At 41.6% G+C, this 26,500-nt stretch overlaps 1 protein-coding gene across 1 annotated transcript in view; it reads left to right on the forward strand.

The window, feature by feature from the left end:
- The window catches only part of LOC130121572 (astrotactin-2), a 570,216-nt gene that overhangs the window by 417,890 nt on the left and 125,826 nt on the right, over positions 1-26,500 (forward strand). Inside the window, exons 13-14 of the mRNA XM_056290419.1 lie at positions 878-1,044; positions 4,744-4,932. Of these exons, the coding sequence (XP_056146394.1) occupies positions 878-1,044; positions 4,744-4,932 (356 nt within the window). The remainder of the gene's footprint in view (positions 1-877; positions 1,045-4,743; positions 4,933-26,500) is intronic.

A 26,500-nucleotide genomic window follows, 5' to 3' on the forward strand; every position in this document is an offset into this window, starting at 1 on the left:
GTTTTTTTTCCTCTTACCTTTAATGATTTTAGCCTAAGACCAATCTTTCTCAAACTCACTTACTAGTTTGATTTATTGCATGCTAGCTTGCTTGAATGTAAACCTAACTTCCTTTTAAAAGTTTTTCTAAATTGTTTTTTTTTCTAAATTGTTGAAATGGAATTGTGAATGCAGCAAATTCTGAAGGCTAGTGATTAATAGTGTAAACCTGTATTGCATTGAAGTTTATTAAAGTCAGTTATCTGTTACCAATGTGGCACCAAAACAATTTAACGCAATGGCAAATCGAAACGGACTGCAAGAACTTAATTGCTAAAATACGAAGGCATAAATCAGTAACTACACAAATACATGTGCTTTAATGATAAAAAAGAGTGATAAAATAAAAATCTGTTGCCTCTCCATGCAGAGTGATTTCTGCCTGCCACCCCCCCACCAAGGACATACGTGTATATTCACCATCATCACCCCTCCACCCACCCCACCACCACACATAAATATACACACATCCAAGCTGCATAAACCGCACAGTATATGATGATTTATAAAAGAGCATTGCTATCAGTTAACACAGTCATATTTAGTATAGCATGTAATGTTTGATAAAAATATCCTATCTGGGCCTTGATATTATGTTGAAACCCAGTGGGTCTATCAATCCTTTTTTGTTAAATTCTTTTAACTATTTTTCCTCTGTTGCGCTCCACTTTCTTCATTCATCCTCATCTTACTATCCTTAGCTTGTCAGACCCGTCTGGCCATAATTAGACTGCACTTGCTGACCTTACTTTTTCAATCTTTTTTTTCTTGTTGCCTCTCTCCCCACTCCTTTTATCCCTCCCGCCATGCTCTCCTCCCTCCTTCTCACTCCGGACAGTGTCCCGAGGGACTTAAGCCGATGAAGGATGGCTCAGGTTGCTATGACTACTCCAGGGGTACTGACTGTACAGACGGCTTCAATGGGGGCTGTGAACAGCTGTGTCTCCAGCAGCTGGTGTCTCTGGCTGATGACCCAGGTTCCAGCAACGTCTTAATGTTCTGTGGGTAAGCAAAAAAAAAAGAAAAAAGGAAAGTAATAAAACAAGGAAACAGCTACTTAAAAATACAGCCAACCCCAAAAGTGAGATTTCACACTGCTGTCACAGAAGTTTAAAAGCAAAACTAAACTTTTCTGCCAAATTCTGCCCAAATTATAATCGTAAATTTGAATATATTTTATTCCAAGTGTTGTTGTGCTAAATTCAGTGTGACCCATTGTACAACAGACTAAGCCAAAATAGCAGCACTGTATATATAAACAAGCACAACAAAGAAGAAGAAAAAAAACGGATTCTGATAAATATAAAGCCACGGCTCTTTTAAAAGGTCTGGGTGGATCAATGAATTGTCTCCGGGGAGACAACAGGACCAGAAATAACTTTTAAGTCAGCAAGTATAGGTTAACTTTCATTTCAGTCAAAGTCTTGAGACATGAAGGTGTGAGGTGATGCACGGAGTTTTGACTAATTAATATCCCTAAAGAGGGAGTTGGTATACTATTTTTGATAAGATGAGTTGGTGTACATTTACTGTATATCGGCTCCTAAAACTGTGCATTTGCATATACATTTTTGTGTGCACAAGTGTCTTCAACTCAATCTACTATTGTTTCCATGTTTTTACAGGTTTATGTAATGAACATACGTGTGTATGCATTTGTATGTGTACTGATATGTCTAGTAAAACAATTGCATAATTAGAGTGTAGAAATTTAATAATTCCATAGATTGAGTCTTTTTTAAAGTTAATTCATTTATTTCAGATAGACAGTTTACCAAACATATCACTGGCTATTTGTTGTTGTTGTTGTTATATTTTAAAAATCAATAATTAAATGAAAATTAAAATCGAAAAAGATGACCTGGGGGGCATCCAGGTGGTGTGGCGGTCTATTCCGTTGCCTACCAACACGGGGATCACCGGTTCGAATCTCCGTGTTACCTCCGGCTTGGTCGGGCATCCCCACAGACACAATTGGCCGTGTCTGTGGGTGGGAAGCCGGATGTGATTATGATTATGATTAAACGTTTATTTGGGAAGGGACAGTGTACATTAATCAACATTTAAAACAAATATAAATGTACCTGAGTTAGCTAATGGGCTAGTTTCCATCAGCAGTCCCTTTGCCTGATGTTGTTAGGTATCACAGAATAATAAAATAGTACCAAAAAAATGTAGATATGTATCTTGGTCGCTGCATTAGCGCCTCGTCTGGTCGGTCGGGGCACCTGTTCAGGGGGCAGGGGGAGCTAGTGAAACTCCTCACTACTACTACTGCTGCTGCTACTACTACTACTACTACTACTACTACTTTCGGCTGCTCCGACTCTCACCTCCTCACTCCTACCCTTCCTCCTCAACCCCTGCCTCTGGACATGCCTTCCCCCTCTCCTTCTCCTTTATGATCCGCATATTTAATTTGGCAAAGATTGTATGCCAGATGCCCTTCCTGATGCAACCCTCCCCATTTATCTGGGCTTGGGACCAGCACTAAGAATGCACTGGCTTGTGCATCCTCAGTAGCGAAACTCCTCACTGTCAGGTGAAAAGAAGTGTCTGGCGACTCCACATGTATCGGAGGAGACATGTGGTAGTCTGCAAGCCCTCCCCAGATCGGCAGAGGGGGTGGAGCAGCGACCGGGACAGCTCGGAAGAGTGGGGTAATTGGCCGGATGCAATTGAGGAGAAAAAAGAATGAAAAAAATGAAATGAAAAAAAAATGGCCTGGGATTAGAATTTATCTCATTATCTTATGATATGAATAGTATTCATGTTACATTATTATCTTATAACTAATTATAGCTGATCATGTGTAAAGTTTTTAAACTCAAAGCTGGAGTCAAGAATGATTTACGGGCCTTGGTCTTGTACAAAAATTATATTATCCTTCAATTTCTTAATAAGGTTGGCTCCAGGGAAACATTACTTAATACATTATTGAGCCTAAACCAAATATGTTTGAGGCTCTAACTATTAACCTGGAAAAGTTGTTAGTTAAAATATTTGAAAGACAAAGAATACTAAATATTGACTATAATCTGTTATGTAATGAGTGCAAGAATTTTAAATAACTGGCAATCTGGTAGCAGTTTGCTAGGTTGCCAGGTACTGTATGCTCCTTCATCCACAGTGGCGATGCATTATAGCTGGCCAAATAGATGGCAAATGGCTATCAGGAGTCCAATTGATTGTTTTATAATCCAATTTTCCCCAGTGTATTTCAGATCGCTCAATCATGCGATTCCATCTAAATTTAGTGTGCAATTTCAAGACACTTTTGTAACCAGCCTCTTTGTTTTTCATTACTTTTGAGTGAACAATAGCCAGACTGCATCTGAGCCATTTTTAGGTGTGCGGTGCTGAATTTACTAAAACCTTGTCATGGCAGTGTGTGTTTGAAATATTCTATGATGCTTAAAAAAGGATATCCAGGTTTAGAGATTGAACAGCTAAACAATGTTTTGGCAATAGCGTCAAAATAATGATGCTGTGGGATGAGACCAGGCTTGTGCTCCAGTGTTTTTCCACTGGGCCTGCTGGATTTCAAGCCCTACTTTTAAGGCCTGTCTACCCAAGTTTGTTCATGTAAAAGTGTACGTATGTATGTAAGTGTGGGTCTGTGCAGGCATGAGCATATCTTGTTACACGTACAGTTGAATTTGTGTAAAGTGCTCTGTACCGTTCTATATTATGCATTATTCTGCCTCAAACATTGGCATCCAGGAGGCCTAACTACACGGGGATTGCCAGTTCGAATCCCCGTGTTACCTCCGGCTTGGTCGGGCGTCCCCACAGACACAATTGACTGTGTCTGTGGGTGGGAAGCCAGATGTGGATATGTGTCCTGGTCGCTGCACTAGCGCCTTCTCTGGTCGGTTGGGTGGCTGTTTAGGGGGGAGGGGGAACTGGGGGGAATAGCGTGATCCTCCCACACGCTATGGCCCCCTGGCGAAACTCCTCACTGTCAGGTGAAAAGAAGGGACTGGTGACTCCACATGCATCGGAGTAGGCATGTGGTTGTCTGCAGCCCTCCCTGGATCGGTGGAGGGGGTGGAGCAACGACTGGGATGGCTCGGAAGAGTGGGGTAATGGGCCGGATACAATTGGGGGGGAAGGGGAAAAATAAAAAAAATTAAAAAACATTGGCATCCAACCACATTCAGCCAGCCTATGACACAATCTACATGGTCATGTCTATAGGGCTACTGACCATTCAAGTCAAGTCAAATTTAATTATAGAGCACATGTAGAAACAACCCACATTGACCAAAGTGCTGTACATACCAGAGTAGGTAGCTAAAACACAATTAAATACAAGAAACACCGACATAGACAACAAGGCAAATAGTTTGTAGGCACAAATAAACAGCACATTGACATAGGCACAAGCAAGAAACCAGCCACATCCAGAGGATTCAACTGCTAGATCTGATAGGGAGGGGGAGGCTGTTCCACAGTCCAGGGGCTGCAACCGCAAATGTGCGCTCACCCCTGAGCTAAGGTTTAGATCATGGGACAGCCAGGAGTCCCAAGTCAACCGACGTCAGGGATCTGGAGGTGTCATAGAGGGTTTAAAGGTCTGCAATATTGGAGGGGACCAGCCCATTTAGGGCTTTATAAACACTGTACCTGTGCAATCTTTCACCCTTAGTGCAGATGTGCTTGTATTGTATATTGCTCTGACAGTTTTCCTCTCCTGTCCAGGTGTGTACAGGAGTACAAACTGGCAGCAGATGGGCGTTCCTGCCTCCTACAGTCAGACAACTGTGAAGGACCGAAGTGCCTGAGGCAGGATGTCCACTTTAATTATACCCTATTTGGTGAGATGCTGCATGGATACAACAACAAGAGCCAGCAAGTCAACTTGGGACAGATATTCCAAATGACCTTCCGGTAACTACTGTACAAGTACTCACAACACACACACACACATACACACAGGACTTGAAATAAACCTATTGCATCACCAGCAAATACGGTTACTAGATTTTAAAGTCACTAGCCCCTCAGAATTTCCACTAGCCAAAATGGTGTTCTTGAAACAAACCAGATTACGAGGATCACTGCATCCATTTCCACATATGTATTTGTAAAAATAACATAAGACGTGTCAGTAATTTATGTGAAATATAGTACGTATAACTGTATACAGTATAAACCAGAGAGAGAGAGAGAGAGAGAGAGAGAGAACCAGGTTACTCTGTGTGTGTGTGTGTGTGTGTGTGTGTGTGTGTGTGTGTGTGTGTGTGTGTGTGTGTGTGTGTGTGTGTGTGTGTTTGCACACATAAGAAGACGTTTCAAATCCTAACCAATACTTGAAACGTGAGAGACTGCACAAGAGGACAGATGTCGTAGATAGTTTGGTCTTTCATCAGCCTGAACGCACATCTAGACAGTTGGACCAAAACAGGTTATCACACACTTAACAATTACACTTACCGTCAATTAGACCGCCAATGCTTATTCTATTTTCCTACCCTACACTCAAACATACCTTTTGTGGCTTGTTGGGTAAATAGCATTAGCGCTCAGCTGATAAATTGAGAGCGGTTGCTATGTCTGCCCAGCTCTTTCCTTGTCTGTGCTAGTATGTTACTTCCTGCAGGAGACATGGAGAAGACGTGTGTGCTGTTGTCACGGGTAAGCAATGTTGCTAGTTGCCGGGCAAGCTGCCAAATGGGTGTGTGAGTGTGGGGTAAGAAAATGAAATAAAACCATTAAATGAAAATGGCTCTGAGAGTTGGGAGTCTGATTGATTTTTAGCATAACCGTGAAGTGTGTGATGCCCTGTCTTGGTGTAATGGTCTAGTGTGTGCCTTCTGATAGATTAAAGACAAAAAAATATATATATATATATGTGAAATATGTCCATATGTCCTCTAGTGCGTGTCAGGCATTAACTCAGTGTCAGAGTGGTCACCTGTGCACAGCCGGCAGGACTAGGGACAGCCTTGCACTGAGTCGATTCTACAGCAGACCTCAAGAACATGGGGAGCATGTTGTAATACACTATGTTATACACCACAACACAGTGTTTATGACAAGTGTAGGATTGGAGAATGTTGGCTTTAGCCTGCTAGAGACAGATGTTGATGCAGTGATATTTAAAACTTGATTCATCCCCGCCAAGTTGGCAAGTATTTCGACAACATAATTTTTACCCGCATTTGGTGGGTTGGTGGGTGTTAATTTCAAGCTCTGCATACACTTCTAATCATAAACAGATGCACAGCCATCATCACAGTAAACATGTATACACACACACACACAGACACGTGCACACATTGACAAACAACAATAAACACAATTTCATATATGGGTACACTGAAATATGATCGCTGCTACTAAGTGAGGCTGAAGCTTTGTGGCAGCCAGGCCTACCATATCTGTAGATACATTTCTGTATCTCCAGATTTTCACCAAGCAATAGCACTCTGCTCACACAAGAACCTCAGTTAAGCTAGATGACTTTACGAAGAACTTTCAGCATGAGCCATCCTTTCCATAATTGTAATAGTTTTTAGTAAAGGTGAACTGCAAAAAAACATGACTGTACTATATTTATACTTTTTAATTGCATTGCTAAAATATAGAAATATATACCATCTCAGCTTGGGCACGTGGCATCCTTCTCACACTCAACAATGATGTCATACTTAAGTTCACATTGTCCGTTAAAGGGAAGACAAATACCAGAAGCTCTCAGCTGTGCTGCTCTTATTATAAATGTCCTGCCTTGTTCTATTTATCACAGTTGGTTCATTTATTTTTCATTCTTTACTGTGTCAATAACTGGTAAAAATAACAATTGTATTTCTGAGTGGTTTGTGATTTCTTTGTTAGAAAAATTTCCGAGTATTACACTGTCAAGCTTACTCTTACAGCTATCTCATTAAGAGTATTATTATAACAGAAATATGGGTGTTTTGTATCTCTGTTTGACTCATGTTAGGTTCCGGTTGTTAAACGTTATAGACGTACTGCTAATAGCTGACTGAAATCTGGAACTGGTGTTGGTCCCCACGCACCGCACTGTGGCTGCCCTACTGTTCCTAGTATAAAGGAAGGTTTAAATGCAGAGGATAAAAAATCGCGAGTACTGAGCAATGACAAAGAAATTATAAATACATTTAAATCTTATAAATATAAATCTCAAATTGCAAATTTGTTGGAGCTAGTATGCTGTTTCCAATTATTATGAGCACTTATGTGGGTTTATAATTTGTCCATGATAAGAAAAAAATGTCACAAGGTTTTATGTCACAAGAAGTTCATAGATAGGACCTCATTCAACCAATCCCTCAGGATTACAAACATGCATAAAATACACCAAACATTTTGGATTTTTTTTCTGATTAACAAACAACAACATAAACAACAATAATGTAGAGCAACAGAATCCTTAACAATTAATGCAATTAATTAATAATTAAATTGAAAGACATGTGTTGTACTGCTATGCCATCCATCTCAGCTAAAAAGGGAGAATTGTATGGCTGAATCTTTCCCGGGGCAATCCACATGGGGTTTTTGGTACAGTTAGGAATGCAAGAGAAATACTGTCTCAAATTGAAATGAATGAAATAAAATAAGTAGGTCATCCGGGTAGCGTAGTGGTCTATTCCGTTGCCTACCAACACGGGGATCACCAGTTCGAATCCCAGTGTTACCTCCAGCTTGGTTGGGCGTCTCTACAGACACAATTGGTGACATAAGTATATAAATCCCGAGCGATGGTAACACCAGGAAGAAAGACCATGAGAAACTACAGAAGCTACTAGAGAAAACAGTAGTAACATCAGCAATAAAGCTACTTGGAGTAGCTTTATTGACAGCTGATGATTGCTTATGGCATGAAACAGGCTTGTACTGTCTCATAAAGAATTTACTTGCTCCTTATTTGTTGAGCACTTTCCCTACCATTGACTGTTTCTTTTAACAAAGATAAACACAGAAAGGAATTGTGAACAACACCAGAGGGTCAAAGCATCAGCTGCAGGTTGACATAGCAGTCGCCCAAGACTCCTAAGAGCAGACAGATCAACCTGAGCACAGCCAAGAATGACTCAAAAAAATCCTATGATTCAGTGCCCCACACATGGTTACTGGAATGCTTGACACTGTACAAAGCCAACAGGACACAAAAAATCTTCATCAAGAACTTACTGTGGCAGTGGAAAACAAAACTGAAGGTCAACTCAAGACAATCACACAGGTAACTATCAAATATGGCATATACCAACATAATGTACTATCCCCACTGCTGTTCTGCATAGGCCTCAAGCCCCTCAGTCAGATCATCACAAAGAGTGGATATGGCTACAGCTCTAGAAGTTACCATCAGCCACCTCCTATATATTGACAACATCAAGCTGTATGCCAGGAATGAGCGAGACATTGGCTCGCTGATCCACCTCTCCGGGATCTACAGCAGTGACATTGGGATGTCATTCTGACTGGACAAGTGTGGTTGAACAGTGGCAAAAAGAGGAAGGTAGTGAGTACTGAATGGGCTGAATTACCAGACGTCAAGATAACAAACATTCAGGAAAGTTACAAGTACCTGTGTATTTATTCCACAGGCAAATGGAAACCATGAGGAGGCAGCAAGGAGTTTAGCTACAGTCAAATACCTCCAGAGAGTGAGGCAAGTCCTGAGGAGCCAACTCAATGGGAAGAATAAGATCCTAGCCATCAACACATGAGCAGTTGTGAATCAGAGTTGTCGGTCCAGCACATCCCACAGATGCTCAATCGAGTTGAGATCTGGAGAGTTCAAGGCGACACCTTGAACTCTTTGTCCCTCAAACCATTCCTTAACAGTTTTTGCTATGTGGCAGGGGACATTATCCTGCTGGAACAGGCCATTTCCATCAGGGAATACATTGCCATTAAGGGGTGTACCTAGTCTGCAACCATGTTTACGTAGGTGACACATGTAAAACTTATTTTGCTTCCTGGTTTTTGACTTTGGGTGTTGTGCTAGACGAGCCTTCTCTGTGAAATCAATCACATATTGGAAAGTGGTCTCATTTAGATGTGACGTGAGTCTCTGTTGGATCTGCTCCTCTTTGGCTTTCAAAGTGTCGACGGTAAAATTAGTTTGTGTCACCCATTCATTCAACAGCTGGCTCTCTGTCTTTTAGAGGATCTTGCTGGCTCTGTGGCCCTTGACAGAAGATTTCATTTGTAGTCTTTTAGGCATAATCCTGCTCTGTCTGCACCTGAGGCTGAATCTCAGGTGGTTTCTGTAGTTTGCCATCTTACGCGCTATTTCCTCGTACTTATGTACAAATTTAAGACAGTTGTCGCCGAAATTAGTCAAAATGTCTTCATGCAGGCTCAATAATCTGGGTAAGGAAATCACACAAAGTTGAATCAGTTAATCTGGACACATTTCATCACTCATTTCAGTGACTTCTGAAGAAGTCACTAAGATGAGTGAGAAATGTGTCCAGATTAACTGATTCAACTATCCGTGATTTCCTTACCTGGATTATTGAGCCTGCATAAAAACAAATGAAGGCTAGATGTTTTTTGCATTTCTCCTCTCTACTTTGACAAATTGGAAAAAAGCAATATTAATGACAGTTGCGACACTTCCAATTGCATCACAACAACGATGAAGCATCTCCTCCTACTGCTCAAAAAAATAAAGGGAACACATAAGCAATGCAATGTAGCTCCAAGTCAATCACACTTTTGAGATATCAACCTGTCCGGTTAGGAAGCAACACTGATATGTGAATCAATTTCACCTGTTGGTAAATTGTCTAATTTCCACCAGGTGGAAATTAGACAATTTGCAAGACAACCCCTATAAAAGGAATGGATTTGCAGGTGGTGGCCACAGACCATTTGCCTGTCCTCATCTTTTCTGGCCGATCTTTGGTTAGTTTTTCATTTTGCTAGTGCCCTCACCACTAGAGGTGGCATGAGGCGGTATCTGCAACCTACAGAAGTTGCTCAGGTAGTGCAGCTCATCCAGGATGGCACATCAATGCGTGTTGTGGCAAGAAGATTTGATGTGTCTCCCAGCACAGTGTCCAGAGCATGGAGGAGGTACCAGGAGACAGGCCAGTACACCAGGAGATGTGGAGGGGGCCACAGGAGGACAACAACCCCGCAGCAGGACCGCTATCTGGTCCTTTGTGCAAGGAGGAACAGGAGGAGCACTGCCGGAGCCCTACAAAACGACCTTCAACAGGCCACTAATGTGCAGGTTTCTGCTCAAACAGTGAGAAACAGAATGCATGAGGATGGTATGAGGGCCCGACGTCCACAATTGGGGCCTGTGCTCACAGCCCAACACCGTGCAGCCCGATTGACCTTTGCCAGAGAACATCTTGGTTGGCAGATTCGCCATTGGCGCCCTGTGCTCTTCACAGATGAGAGCAGGTTCACACTGAACACATGTGACAGACGTGAGAGAGTCTGGAGACGCTGTGGAGAACGTTCTGCTGCCTGCAACATCCTCCAGCATGACCGGTTTGGCGGTGGGTCAGTGATGGTCTGGGGAGGCATATCCTTGGAGGGCCGCACAGACGTCTACGTGCTAGCCAGAGGTACCATGACTGCCATTAGGTACCGGGATGAGATCCTCAGACCCATTGTCAGACCATATGCTGGTGCAGTGGGCCCTGGGTTCCTGCTCATGCATGACAATGCTCGTCCTCATGTGGCCAGAGTGTGTCAGCAGTTCCTGTATGTCGAGGGCATTGATGCTATGGACTGGCCTGCACGTTCCCCAGACCTGAATCCAATCGAGCAACTCTGGGACATCATGTCTCGTACCATCCGCCAATGCGATGTCGCACCACAGACTGTCCAGGAGTTGACCGATGCCCTGATCCAGGTCTGGGAGGAGATCCCTCATGGGGACCATCCGTCGTCTCATCAGGAGCATGCCCAGACGTTGTAGGGAGTGCATACAGGCACGTGGAGGCCACACACACTACTGAGCCTCATTTTGAATCGTCTTGAAGAATTTCCACAGAAGTTGAATCAGCCTATGTTCTCATTTTCCACTTTGATTTTGAGTATGATTCTGAATCCAGACCTTAATGGGCTAATGATTTTCATTTCCATTGATCATTCTTAGGTTATTTTGCTCTAAAAACATTCCTCTGTCTAATAAATAAAGATTTTCAGCTGAAATATTTCATTCATCGAGGTCTATATTGTGTTTTTAGGTGTTCCCTTTATTTTTTTGAGCAGTATAGAAGTTAGTACCTGCTTTTTACACTGTACTATTGAACCTCTCATCTCTTCACCATGTAGGCATGAGGCTCATGAGGGCATAAAAACTCACAAATAGCTCATAGTAGGTAGAAAAATGGTATATAATAATGTGAGAGGGACTCAGAGGGACGCGGACTTGTTCATTTATATGTTGTACTTGAAATGTCTTCCTATTTTCCACATTTCTGTTTTCATTTTCAAGCCTGTCATACCTCACTAAACAAAGTTTAACTTTAAAGCCCTGCTATCGTTTTTTTTGTTTCTTTGTTTATCATTGCTCCCCCAGAGATGAACTAGCTAATTATGAGTACATGAATGCATGAGTGAGTGAGTTCTTTCTCAGTACCATGAATTGCTTTTTATCTAAAAACATTATATATTGGCTGTCAATCATTCGTTCATTCATTCATCTTCAGCCGCTTCTCCGGGGTCGGGTAGCGGTGTAAGCAAGCTAAGTAGGGCACTCCAGACATCCCTCTTCCCAGCAACACCCTTCAGCTCCTCCTGGGGGATCCCAAGCCATTCCCAGGCCAGATTGGACATGTAGTCCCTCCAGCGAGTACCCCGAGGTCTCTTCCCAGTTGGCCATGTCCGGTAAATCTCCAAAGGAAGGCTCCCAAGAGGCATCCTAATCAGATGCCCAAACCACCTCAACTGGCTCCTTTGGACGCAAAGGAGCAGCAGCTCTACTCCGAGCTCCCTCCAGAAGTCCGGGCTCCTCGAGTAAACTCATTTCAGCCACTTGTATCCATGATCTCACCCTTTCGGTCACTACCCAAGGCTCATGACCATAGGTGAGGGTTGGATCGAAGATTGACTGGTAAATTGAGAGCTTTGTCTTCTAGCTCAGCTCCCTCCACAACAGTCCGGTATAAATTGTTAAGGTTGACCAAATGTATCTAAGTCCATAGCTTCATTTGTGGCCATCTAGATTTTGAATGGCATATCAGACAGGAGACGGAAGGAGTCTTAAGGAGTTTTACTGTTTAAGAGGGTTACTGTAGTAGAAGAAACAGTGCATTTCAGTTAAAGGATTTAAAAAGAAGCACTAGCACTGACCATAGTGAGATATCTACTAATATGTTATTGTTGTTATATCTCTGCATATCTGTACTTGCACACTCATTTGTGTAAGCATAAACACATGCACACACCAGTGTGTTCATATTAAAATGTTTAATTTACTATTATAGCCTTTTAACCTATTATGTTATGATATCATTTTTACACCATACTATCTTAATGACAGTGATTATACTATAAAACCACTTATGCTGTACCACTTAAATTTTAACAATACGTCAAACAGCATAAAAATTACATTTTCATTGTGTTCAAAGTGGCATTTTTAATAGCCACACAAAATCTGAATGCCCTGTTGACGAAAGTATGTATTTACAAAAAAATAAAAAATTCTAGTTTAACAGAAATCAATTTTTTTTATCCTCTACCGGTGGATTACACTTTTAATCCTCCCCTCAGAATATTGCCTTCACATTGAAACTCCTTCAATACCCATGTGTCTCTAAGGACATGTCAACAGTAGTAACGGTCCTCTTTTATCTGCGTAGCTTTGTAAGAGATGCAGAGCCTCGAGATCCTCTGCGGAACAGCTTTAAGGTCTAAGCAGTAAAGTCTTTCCATTAGGGCGCTGTACCTGTGTAGACACATTTGTGAGTATGTATGTGAGTGCTTGAGAGAAAATGAGAAGAACTGAAAGTGAGAGGGAAAGACAGATGGGGATGAGACGGTGAAGTGTGTGTGTGTGTGTGTGTGTGTGTGTGTGTGTTTGTGTGTGTGTTTTTGAAAGGCAGAGAAAGTGGTTTCCTTTCACATTTTTGCTACAACGTCAGCCATTCACAGCCATATGAAAGCCCTGCTGACTCTGATAATAAAGACAAATGGTACCTGCAGTGAAACGCTGCTTCAATCAAAGAGAGATGAGGGGGGTCTGAAAGGGTTCCGAATACAGACACATACACGTAATGTCTTTCTTTCCTCCTATGTGTGTATGTATATTTCTGTCTCCACCAGAAAGATGGTGTCAATACGGTGTATAGTAGAAGGATTCTCCATACTCATCCATTTGTTTTATGTACTTGCATAAAGTGAAGTACACAGTCATGCAATCTCTGTAGACGAACATTGGCCGTAGAATGAGTCGTACTGCAGAGCTCAGTGACATTCCATGTGGCACTCATTGGTTGCCGCCTTTCTAACAAGCTAGTTCGTCAAATTTCTGCTCTGTTAGATCTGCCCCGCGCCACTGTGAGTCAAGTCAATTTTATTTGTAAAGCCCAAAATCACAAATTACAAATTTGTCTCAGGGAGCTTTACAGCAATGCAACATCCTGTCCTTAGACCCTCGCATCGGAAAAGGAACAACTCCCTAAAAAAAAAAAACAACTCTTTAACTGGGAGAAAAACATAGGAATATACTTCACGATGAAAAATAGAGGAGGGATCTCTCTCTCAAGATGGAAAGATGTGTAATGGATGTTGTATGTACAGAATAAAACACAATTTACAGAATACACCATTGAAAGAGGATAACAGAATTATAATGAAAAAGTATAAGATGAATGAAGAATATGATAAGGAGGACACCAAGCAGTGTCCAGATGCCGGTGGAGCAGCCTAAGACCGAAGCCACATGACCACCATCACCACGAGAGCTCGAGATGGAGTATACAGTTTAAGATCAGACAGGTGTGATGGGGCAAGCCCATTTAGGATTTTTATAAGTCAGCAGAAGCACCTTGATATCCATACACATTCTGTGTTTAAGTACACAAAAGTAAAACAAGTGAAACTTGCTGATGTATGCAACTGCAAGAAAAGGCCTTTTTATCTCTGGCTTTCTTCTCATTTTGATATGATTCAGGAAGAGTAGCAGAAAACTGATGTTTAGTACATTTGAATTGTTTAACATTATTATCCCTGTTTCTGATTCAGCGCAAAAGAAAAATGGTTAGGGAAAAAGTACACAGCTGCATAAAAAGAGATTTAAGGTTGCACTCAAAAACAGAAAAAAATGCAGGAAAAATTGAAAAAAATATGTAAATCAAAGTCTAACGCAAATAATAAAATTGTTGTTTAATTGCTTTAAATGTAGTTCAGTTCACCAAGTTTAGTCCGTTAGCAATGCCACACACTAAAGAGTCTAGTCAAACCATTGAATTTCATCTGTAGCAGCAAGACATAAGTTAAAATACAACAAAAGAAAGAAGCAAGCGCTGAATTGCTAAAGAAATGTTATGTGTGTTCAGCCTCTTTGCACCGAAGTTTTTGAAAGTAGCAGAGATCCTTGATTAAGGAACATATAAATATAAGTTGCTATGTTTAGCTGAACAAGATGGCACAATGACAATTTGGCCTACCCGCTACTGAAGAAATCCCTTGCATGTGCAGCAATATGGCGATATACAAATTTGTATCTGTGGCAACAGTCCTGAAAGTCCCAAGAGTCACAAAGGTCAGAAATAGTGATGTGTCTTACATCACCCATCAGTGGTTGGTCCAGCAGAGAGGATAGGCGGAACAAATGTTGTGTTCTGGTGTTGAGGGGTGACAAACTGGTAAGTGGTTTCAAAAATGTCTTGGGAAGTGTTGGTCAAAAAAGAACATGACTGGAATCTTTGAGATTGATACTTGTAGGAAGGACGCTATGTAAACATCCCATTACATTTGCTGTTTTGTCAACTGAAAGGCATGAATCATAGCACATTCCTCATGCTAATTCATAATAGTACTGACAAGAAAAATACGTACACATATTTAAAGAAACGTGCAATACTGTATGACATCTCATCTTAGCGCTTCTGCTTTTCAAGTGTCGTCAATTTTAGCTCTGTCTTCCTATCAATTTGTTAGGTTGCAAGATCCTCAATAGCCAGTGTGCACTATATAATACATAGGACAACAGTATTTATATATATATTTTTAAAATATATATATATATTTATATATAATGTCTTCCTACACTAACTTTGATATGTAGATTCAAGCCCTACCTCCCACTCTCACACCCCCTATTTACTGATACCACCATCAAAATGATCCATTCCTTCAAATAAATATCCCACTCTGAAATATGAGAAAATGTAATGAATTTCAATACTTATCTTCACAGCATCACAGGTAGTGTTTCAAAGTGAAATATTGCCTGTGATTCATGGCTTTGGCTGGCATACATTTTCATTCAAATTGGTCACACTTTGTATCGTCTTCAGTGCATTGCTTCACATTGGGGCAATAAGCACGCATATGGTAATGCAAGTATAATGGCTGAGAACAATTCAAGCGATATAAATGTAAAGTAGCAATAGTTCAACTGGGAACTGGTATGAATTATGATATTAGCATAAAAACAGTCAGATACAATATTTCCCATATTGTATTATGTTGCCATGTCTTCAAGCAAAAATGCACCATAGGTTTTGATCACAGAAAAAAAATGGTATTGAGCAGACAGTATTATATAGATTTGTGGAATCAAAGCATTTTCTTATATTTACATCAAACACTTCTTAAATTTTAGAGCTAGTGCAATTAATGTTTCCATTTGATGATAAAATCACCCATCATGCAGCATTGTGATTCATACCAGCATGTCTGCTACGGATTTAGCAAGGAAATTGTATTTGTAGAGGTGCTAAATAATGTGTTCAGTTACTATTTTCTTGAATAATATGTTAGATATGTTTGTCTCTAGCTTAAAGCAGGAACATATAGTTACATGACTGTATGGAAAATTTAGGCACTTTATCAAAAGGGGGTGGAAAAGGCAGGTTATTTGGGGGTGTTTACGAGCAGGGGGATGGCATCCTCTGGCAGTACGGCTCTTGTATTAAGCCTTTCCTCTATGGGATCCATCCACTCGTGTGTGTGTGTGTGTGTGTGTGTGTGTGTGTGTGTGTGCGCGCAAAGAAGAGGTGCACAAGGTGAATAATTGCGTTCAAAAGATTGAATCCAAATTGTATTATTTTAATGTGTATTCAACACATTTTTACGTAATGTTTGGAATTTAGATTTTATCTTTGTAACATTTAACTTCAAGCCTAAAATTTACATTCAATACACATTTAAATTCAGTTCATCTAATTACATATCTGCTTATTGTGACTAGCATTCAGAGAGACTTAGGAATTGTGAACAAGCAGAGATTCAGCCAAACTTTTTTTTTCCCCTCCCTTTTTCTCCCCTGTTGTATTCGGCCAATTACCCCACTCTTCTGAGCCATTGCAGTCGCTGCTCCACCCCCTCTGCTGATCCGGGGAGGGCTGCAGACTACCACATGCCTTCTCCGATACATGTGGAGTCGCCAGCCACTTCTTTTCACCTGACAGTGAGGAGTTTCACCAGGGGGATGTAGCACGTGGGAGGATCACGCTATTCCCCCCAGTATCCCCTCCCCCTGAACAGGTGCCCCGACCGACCAGAGGAGGCGCTAGTTCAGCAACCAGGACATGTACCCACATCTGGCTTCCCACCCCCAAACATGGCCAATTGTGTCTGTAGGGATGCACAACCAAACCGGAGTTAACACAGGGATTTGAACCAGCAATCCCGATGTTGGTAGGCAACGGAATAAACCGCCACGCCACCTGGACGCTCCAAACTTTTTTTGACTCATCAGCCAGAAGCTACTTATACTAAATCAACAATCAGAAGAGAAACATACACTACAGCAGACATATGAACAACTCTTAACGACTGCGCAACCCTCATAAGGATAGGAAACGTAATTTTGACAAACAATGTAATGCAAGGAGAACAGTGCACGAAAGTGCCCCACAAATAGAAGAATGCCCCACGATCTTCAGCAGATCTGTTTGTATATGTATTGATGATTTGTATCTTTTATTGCATTTTCTAGCTTTTCATTTGCTGATTTTAACATATTTGTCTGTTAACAATACACAGTAAGGGATAGATTGACAAAAAAATCAGCTGTAACAAGTACAAGATACAATGTTTTGCTTGGGAAAGCAGAGAGAGCAGTTAAGCTTTGGTTAGTGCAATTACGGTGTCATCTTGTCATTCTGATGTCTAAAGCACTGTTAAAAAGTAAAAAGAAAGTGACAGTGTGAGTGTAAAAGGTACGGAAGAGAGAGGAAAAAAACACTTAAGGGACACAGTGAGTGCACCTCCAAACCACTTCCCTCTATGCACACACACACACACACACAACTCTTCTCCACCCCTCAAACTGATACGCGACGAGAACACAATTAATTTGTGACGCTGGCAGCGCACAAGGCTCACGGGTGCAAACACCACCACATCGCCATGTTTCGAACTAATTTCCAGTATTTATTTCCTCCATGTGTGCACTATATATCTTCTGCTGGAGAGATGAGTCAAGACACATTACAAACACATCCCTTTTGACATAGTGACAAGCTAGGAGACTATTAGGCAGCCTGTTCAGGTTCAGGGTTGAGCTCAAGTGACTTCCCAAAATCAGTAAGCCTTATTTCTTATCTGGTCTGGTGGATCTTTCTCCGCTGCTGTAAATATTGTGTTTCTAAAAGGAAAACTAGCTATCTTGTTTGACTTTCATCTGTCTTTCTTTTATGTGTACTGTCACGGTGGTAGCAGGAATTGAGGACTCAACTGCAGTCAGGGTGACAGGTGAAAAAAGGTTTACTGGTAGGAAACAGGGTATCAGGAGCACGGCATGACGAGAACATGGTAGAGACATGGCAACGTGGTAGTGACATGGTAGAGACATGGCAACATGGTAGTGACATGGTAGAGACATAGCAACATGGTAGTGACATGGTAGAGACATGGCAACATGATAGTGACGTGGTAGTGACATGGTAGAGATGTGGCAACATGGTAGTGACATGGTAGAGACATGGCAACATGGTAGTGACATTGTAGAGACATAGCAACACATGGTAGAAACATGGCAACATGGTAGAGACATAGCAGCATGGTAGAGACATAGCAACATGGTAGTGACATGGTAGAGACATAACAACATGGTAGAGACAGCAACATGATGGTGACACGGTAGAGACATAGCAACATGGTAGAGACATGGTAGAGACAGAAACATGGTAGTGACATGGTAGAGACATAGCAACATGGTAGTGGCATGGTAGAGACATGGTAGAGACAAGCAGCATGGTAGAGACATAGCAACAAGGTAGAGACATGGTAGAGTCATAACAACATGGTAGAGACATAGCAACATGGTAGTGACATGGTATCGACATAGCTACATGGTAGAGACATGGTAGAGACATAGCAACATGGTAGTGACATGGTAGAGACATAAGAACATGGTAGAGACATAGCAACATGGTAGTGACATGGTAGCAACATGGTAGAGACATGGTAGAGATATAGTAGAGACATAGCAACAAGGTAGTGACATGGTACAGACGTGGGACACTCTAACAACGAAAAATCTAAACAGCAAAACTTAAATACACCGAAACTTGACTGAATAATCAACATCAGCTTTGGGGCAAATGGGTAACAGGTGGAAACTGGACAGGACTGGGGACTGGGATGGTGACATGTTCGCAATGCACAATACAAATTTGATTGGTGTTTTTTAGTTATTTATTTATTTTTCAAATTATTTGCCATTATGTTGAATTATGAAATAGTGTGTTCTTAAGCTATTAATTCAATAGCATTTTTCTCATATATGGTGGTACAGAAGTTATGCAGAAGGGCCATCAAATTGCAAGAGTTATTTTCTTTAATTTTCAGTTTGGCTCTGAAACACACTTAACGGAAAAGCCATTTATAAAATAGCTTTCTTGTGTTATAGGGTTTTATGAGACACCACCCCAAGCATCCATCACCACACACCTTCCACACCACCATCAACTCTACACATGCATACACACAATTACAGACTCACAAAACTTGGCAACGAGACAGAGAATGGTCCGGCAAAGTTGTTGCTTTAAAGCAGCTAAATCCTGCTGTCACTGTAAAATGGTAGAAGTAAGGCAACGTTCCTGTTCACAGATGTGCACGTGTGTGGGTGTGCACATGCATTTGTGCAGATGTGTGTTTTTTTGTGTGTTCATGCACTCATTGTGTAATCAATGCTGAGGCAGGCACTCTCTTGCTCATCTCGCTTAATCACATGGCAGGGCAGACCTGGACCTAATAGACCTAATATCAGCGAATGTCAGAGGAGCCTATAGCTGACTAGCTGCTGTCCAACTGGAGAGAGAGAGAGAGAGAGAGAGAGAGAGAGAGAGAGAGAGAGAGAGAGAGAGAGAGAGAGAGAGAGAGAGAGAGAGAGAGAGAGAGAGAGAGAGAGAGAGAGAGAGAGAGAGAGAGAGAGAGAGAGAGAGAGAGAGAGAGAGAGAGAGAGAGAGAGAGAGAGAGAGAGATGAGAGAGAGAGAGAGAGAGAGAGAGAGAGAGAGAGAGAGAGAGAGAGAGAGAGAGAGAGAGAGAGAGAGAGAGAGAGAGAGAGAGAGAGCAAGGGAAAGTGCTTGGGTGGGGGACAGTCAGTGATAAGGGGCATAGAAAAAAAATGAAGAACAAGTTAAACTGAAAATGGACGAGTGAGGTGAGCAAAAGTTGGAATAAGACAGAGAGAGAATGATATTAACAGGACAAAAGAGAGGGTAAAAACAGATTGCAAGAATGCTGCAGTTGAGAATTTTTGAGAGTGCTTGCCCCTGTGGAAGTAGTCAACCATGCCTATCTTTGTGTAGGGGGATTAGCTTTCCTCTTGTGGGGCCCAAGAACCAGCCCTTGGACAAGTACATTAACCTCTTGCACTGGGGACTTAGTTGGAGGTTATCTTATTATTTTTTTTGTTTTTTGTTTTTTTGTTTTTTCCCTGTAAGGGGCTTTTCAAGGTGCTCCTCTTCATCCTTATGCAAGACCCAACACCATTTGAGCATAATTCAAAACCATCCACTCTGGCTTAATTTTGAACGTGGCTTGGGATGAGTTTTATGGATTGAGGGTTAGGGTTACAAATCCAAATGGTTAAGATTTGTTCTAGACAGTTTTTGATGTTGTTTGTAATGTTATATATTGAAATGATTATCATTTGTGATCAGTGGTCGCAATCATGAGTAATATATCGTAGTCCTGGTCTCTGGTCCCCTTCCCACTCAGCAAAGGAGAAAAGAGAAGTGGTTTATACTGTATAGGCTCCACTTGTGGTTAGGGGATCACTGTGCCACCGTTGGACTCCCTATGCCTCTGAACCCCAATAAGCAGCCCGCAGGCCAGGTCTGGCCCACGAGAGCCAAATGTATGGCCCGCACCGACCCATTGGCACTAACACACCTTCCATAACATCTGAAATAAAGTGCACAACATCTGAAATAAAGTGTGTGCTGGTCTACTTTATTTTGACCTCACCCCACACCACACACTTGATTAATGCTGTAGAGTGCGCGTAGATGTAAGGCGTACTCCGTGCTCTCTGCGGTCCTTGACTACACAGAGCCATTCACCAGCTGAGTCGAGGATAATCAATAACTGTCTTAAATCAAGAACATGGCCTGTGCGAAAAAATGGAAAGTCGACCAGGAAAACCATCAGTTCAAATCTCACTGGACTGATCAGTTTTGTTTTATTTTACCGGACCACACCACTGCCAAACCGACATGCTTGATATGCATGCAGACTCTAGCTGTCTGCAAAGCAGATATTCTTCAGTGGCACTTCAACACTATGCATGCTGCCAGTTTTAATGCCAACTACCCTACAAAATCAGATCACAGCAAAGAAAAATTAGCAAACATGATAATGTCATACAAGCTCTCCATTTCTACTATCTGTAAATCAGCATTGGCATGAGAGAGTGCAACCGCTGCATCATTGCATCTTTAATGGAACCCTATTAAAGCTAAGAACTCATTCGCTGATGCTGAGTTGATTAAAATGTGTGCAATTATGGTTGGCAAAGTTTTAAATCATGATAAGAAAAACAAGAAAACAGTTGTTGAGCTATTAAAGCAGGTGCTATTGTTGACTAACATAGCAACAAGAAGAGTAGAACCTTTAACAGAGGAGTGTTTTCCAATCTACTCACCAATTTGAAGACATGCATACACACATACATACATCGTGGCTGGTTAGCTCTATAGGTCGGGGCAAACCCAGGATTGTACAAGTATCCAGTAGTCGTCCGTGGCTTAGAATCCAAATGCTATACAAGCCAACTACCTCAGATATGAATGAGTGTAACATGAATAGAGTCATACCGGTTCGGACGCTGCCCAGGTTAACAAAGTTCGCGTCAGTTGTTGGGGAACCAGGACAACCTGATGAGAAATTGGCTACTGTAAGAAGACATTCATAGACAAGGGCTTAGAACCTAGAAATGACGGAATGCTATCCCAGCAGACCCCACGAGAGGGGCTATATGAAGTATACGTTAGAACTGTGGACCAGTAAGAGACCTACTTCCACAATACCTCAGAGGCAGCTAGTGGCTCAATGCTTGAACATCAATAGAAGGAAGCTACTGTCACAACTTGAGATGGAGAGGCTCCAACAGGATGACTATAGAATTCAGCACCCTGAATGGCATTCCAGTAGGCAGGTGATACATGAGAACAGCCTCCAACCAGCTGAAACAGTCCTACCAGCCCTGACAGCTGAAGGCACTGAGGTTCAAATGACAATCATGGCCAGACTAAGACAGTCAACCCCTGAGCTCGGCTTCCACGACTTAGTGACAAATACTGTCACAAACCGTGATTGCGGATGTGAACACAGCCTTACACGCTACCTCAACTGCTACCATAACAGAGATCAACAAGCTTGTATATGCCACTGCACCATAATCCTGGAGATTCTTGGGTACAGGATTAAATACACAAGTCACCGACAGTTCCCTCCATGGGTAGTTCCTGGTCTGTCCCCCCCCAAATTCACTACATTGGTTTGGAATCCGGATTCACCTCACAGCAAGAAGGTCCAACCCTTGGTTCGAGCCCCAGGGTTGTCCAACCTTGGGGGTCATCCCAGGTCATCCTCTGTGTGGCGTTTGCATGTTCTCCCCATGTCTGTGTGGGTTTCTTCTGGGTGCTCCGGTTTCCTTTCACAGTCCAAAGACATGCAGGTTAGGTGAATCGGCTGTACTAAATTGTCCCTAGGTGTGTGTGTGTAGGGGGCCTGTGATGGACTGGTGGCCTGTCCAGGGTGTCTCCTCGCCTGCCACCCAATGACTGCTGGGATAGGCTCCAGTATCCCCGCGACCCTGAGAGCAGGTTAAGCGGTTTGGATAATGGATGGATGGATGTTTTTTTGTGGCACTGAGGTCCATGTGAAATGTAATTTCATTCCCTTGTATGTATGAGACGTGCATATAAGGCAATGACAAATAAAAGCAGTCTGTGTCTAAGGATTTTGAGTCTGTTTTTATTATTATTATTAGACTTGGTGTCACTTTATGAAAATATATTTTGAACATCAAGGGAAAAGAATTAGACCCAAACAAATAATTGGAATTGAGCATAAATACCTTTTGTGGGAATGAAGTCACTGAGACAAGAGACTGATAGAATTAGAAGGGGAGAAAAACAGAATGATATCCATTTTTCTCACTTCATTGTTCATCAATACTACTATATCACTCTGTTACACACACACGCACACACACAAACACACACTCGTGCACGTTTATGCTCACAGTTACGCACACTATCACACACTGTCCAGTAGGGACTGGTTCACCAACACCATAAACTTCAAGCCAAATCACCAAATCACCTCTTGGCTGAATCATTTGTCAACCTGTCAGCAGCTGCCGCTATAATAAGAAAACATAACACAAATCTCAAAATAAACATCTCTGATTGCTTTATTACCAGACAACTTAGTCTGTATTCTAGTGGTGTCCTCTAATAACTCTTTAATACTTCATTTGGGGCATGTTCCCCTCTTTTATGAAGGTGATAAATTGGAGAAGCCAGTGGGCTGTATTGCTGAACGATACTCCTGGGTGACATTGGGCATTTTATCATTGTTATGGCTTGGCCGACAGGCCCCACTCGCGTCAAGCATTCATTTAAACAACAGATATTAAAGCTATTAAGCATATTACATGCAGTTGGATTGGCTCTCTGGTACAGCATGCATACATTTCCGATTCTGTGTTGCCACAAATTGTGAGACTCTCTCAAGGGCAATTCTGGGAAAAAAAAAGTTTTTAGGCAGCATAAGGAGAAGGAAATGAGCTTGTTGTACGGTTTGTTTATTATATAATATGGTAAAAAACTAAAGTTATTCTCTATTTTAGATGAAACAGATTTGTTGGTAAGAGTTGTGCGGAATGTTTTGGAGCTCTAAAACCTTTTTGTCGAAATGGAAATGGGATCCTAAATTCAAATCCGCTTAATTATTTTTTTCCCTCAAAAAATATTCCTGAGGGCACTTGTGTAGTGCTGTCCACTAGTACGCTTAGCGCCCTAAAACTGATAGTGTCAGTTTGTATGCTGATGTTGTCTCCAGCTCAGCTGGGCATCACGGGGAATTTGCAGCACTCATGGGCAGGGAGGCGACAAGAGATGTCTGCCTCACCATTGCAACTACAGTTGATGGGGCACATGTTCAGCTGCGGGTGGATCTCGCGAAATCGCGTGATGCTCCACCTGTGTTGAGTTCCCCAGGGAAAACCTGCAGCTGGCAGGCAAAAAGACTGTCGGCCGGTGCACTGTCTATTGGAGCATGGGTGTGGGTGTCTTAGCTCTGCCTACCCACCATAGAGGTCATGCAATGCAGGCATCCGGGAAAACAGAGAATTTGAGATAACCAAATCGGAAACGAAAAAGGGTGGAGGAAAAAAAAATCCCAGTGATTTGTGAAATATTACTGGACGTTTGTCAACATGTTTTTTTTCCCATTTTTTTCTCTTGATTGAGCTTTGAATAGCCATTTTATCAAAAGTGTAGCCTACCAACATTGTTCAGCCATCTATGTGACTACTTCACATTGGCTATATTATTTCCTAAGCCTGACATGAAGTTAAAACAAGATGTTAATGAGATCAGGTAACATTTTAATCTTAATGCTGATTAATCTAAAAATGGTGAGTGTCAAACATGCCATCAGATATTAGCATGTCATGATTTAAGTTACTGTAGTTGCACTCCCCTTCAGTGTTAATTTAGTGTTTTATTGGACACAACAGAAAAAATAACCTCACTATGTTGTTTTATGCTTCATTTGCACATTACACTCAAAAGTATGCATGCCTCCTCTACTTGAGGTATATCAACATTGTTTTGTAGTATCCTGAAAAAGATTTTTACTCTGTTTCAGTCACCATTTACCATGAAAACAAAGCTTCAGAGTTTCACAAATAATTGCCAATGAGGCTTTTTAGTGTAAAAACTTGCTTTCATGCCAGCTGTACTGTGGATTTATTCAGTAGTATTTGCAAGTAGAAATGCTGATGCAGGACATAAATATATTAAATTATAAAGGCCCTCTTTTTCCTCATTCATTTAAGTGGTGGCGTTATTGTTTTAGGATAAAGTTACACAAATTGAATTGAACAGATTATCATAAATATTCAAAGAGGTGATAAAATGTATCACAATATAAAACAGATATATCATAATTTCACTTGTTTTTTGCATGGTGATGAAGGCTATTGTGTTTGGATCCACCTCTTGTGGAGAGGACTTACACATCCCCGCAAACCTGCCATTTGGGCTGTTTCAAAATGCTGCTCTTACAAGGCTGGAAGCTCTGATTTCCTGTCTTTTCATCAAATCACCATTTAAACGTGGGATTGAATAGTTGAGACAGCCCTGGTGCTCTTCGACTCTTCAGCTTTTTTAACAAGCTTCTCTTTCTGTTCTTCACTCCCCTTGTGTTCAGCTATGCCTTTTCAAGCATTGGGTAATTATCCCATTTAGGGCTGTGTCAGAACAGCATGGCAACCAGAAGGATTTCAAAGAAACAGCACAGTGCTGGGTGTTTGATTTTTCTTAATTGTGCCATGCAGGTGTAGTGTATGTAACACTGTAACATTGTGCTACTGATCAAAAGAATGGTGTTATCCACATGCATGTGTGAATGTTAAGATATTTTATTAGAATGACTGGGATTTCACTGCTCCCTAAAATGGCCATGGGCGGTCAAAACGACCACCCGTTTTTAAACTCTATAGTCAAGATAAATACCCAGTTGAGATATTAATACATCGCATATGTTAGTATGTCTGTTATGAAACTAACTGACACCAAAATTAACATTTTAGGAACTATAATGCTATTTTTAAACAATTGAAACTTCAGAGAGACATGGTCGAACTTGAATAGCAAAATTGAAAAAGTGAAAATAGTACCTTAAAAAGAAAACGGAAAACATATATTGTTAATCTAACAAACATAACAAGGCCTATTAAACGTTAAATGCAACAAAAAAGAGAACTGAACATAACCATTGAAACAGTCCCAAACAACAACCAGAACTTTGAAAACTATGAGAATGACCATTGGTGGTCAAAATGACTGCCCACAGAGTTTAAACTCTGTTCCGGTCGTTGTTGAGGACTGTTTCAATGGTTATTTTCAGTTCTTTTTTTGCATGGATCGGCTGGGAGAGCTTGGTCTGCTGCATCCCTTGGGCCCAGGGACCACGGCCCTGCCTGGAGCTATGCCTGAAGAGGAAACACGATCTGACAGGGTCTGACGGGACATGGAAGCGGGGCAGGCTAAGCTAACTGGTAGCCCATGACCGCAGTTCCGATAACACCTAGGGCGGTCTGGTGGCGGCCCCACCTAGCGTTCACTGTGTCTTTGGTGTCGTTGTGTGGAGTGCGGTGAGGGCTTTTAAAGGTGTCTGGCTGAGAGAGCTGGTGTTGGATCAGCTGGGGGAGCCTGGTCTGCTGCGTCCGGTGGGAGGAGAAAACACCGAGGGCGGTCTGACAGGACGCGAAAGCGGGGCAGGCTAAGATAACTGCTAGCCAATGCAGAGCAGCAGTTCTGACAGTCATCCTGGTGTTTGGACAGTGATTTTTTTTTTTTTGGTTATGTCGGATACGTGTTTTTGTAGTTGCTGTCGTTTTTTGTTTTTTTGTTTAATTTTATTTAGTTATTTATTTATTTATTTTGTCGTTTGGATATATATGTTCGTGCAGTTTGGATATGTTTTTGTCTTTGTGCTGCACTGCTTTAGGCTGGGGAAAACATTATTTTGTTTAATTTCATGTGCACAGTGCTAGCAGTGCTGATGATCATCATTCATTCTTCTATTTAA

The sequence above is a fragment of the Lampris incognitus genome, chromosome 12, assembly GCF_029633865.1.
Source record: "Lampris incognitus isolate fLamInc1 chromosome 12, fLamInc1.hap2, whole genome shotgun sequence".
NCBI classification, from domain to species: Eukaryota; Metazoa; Chordata; class Actinopteri; order Lampriformes; family Lampridae; genus Lampris; species Lampris incognitus.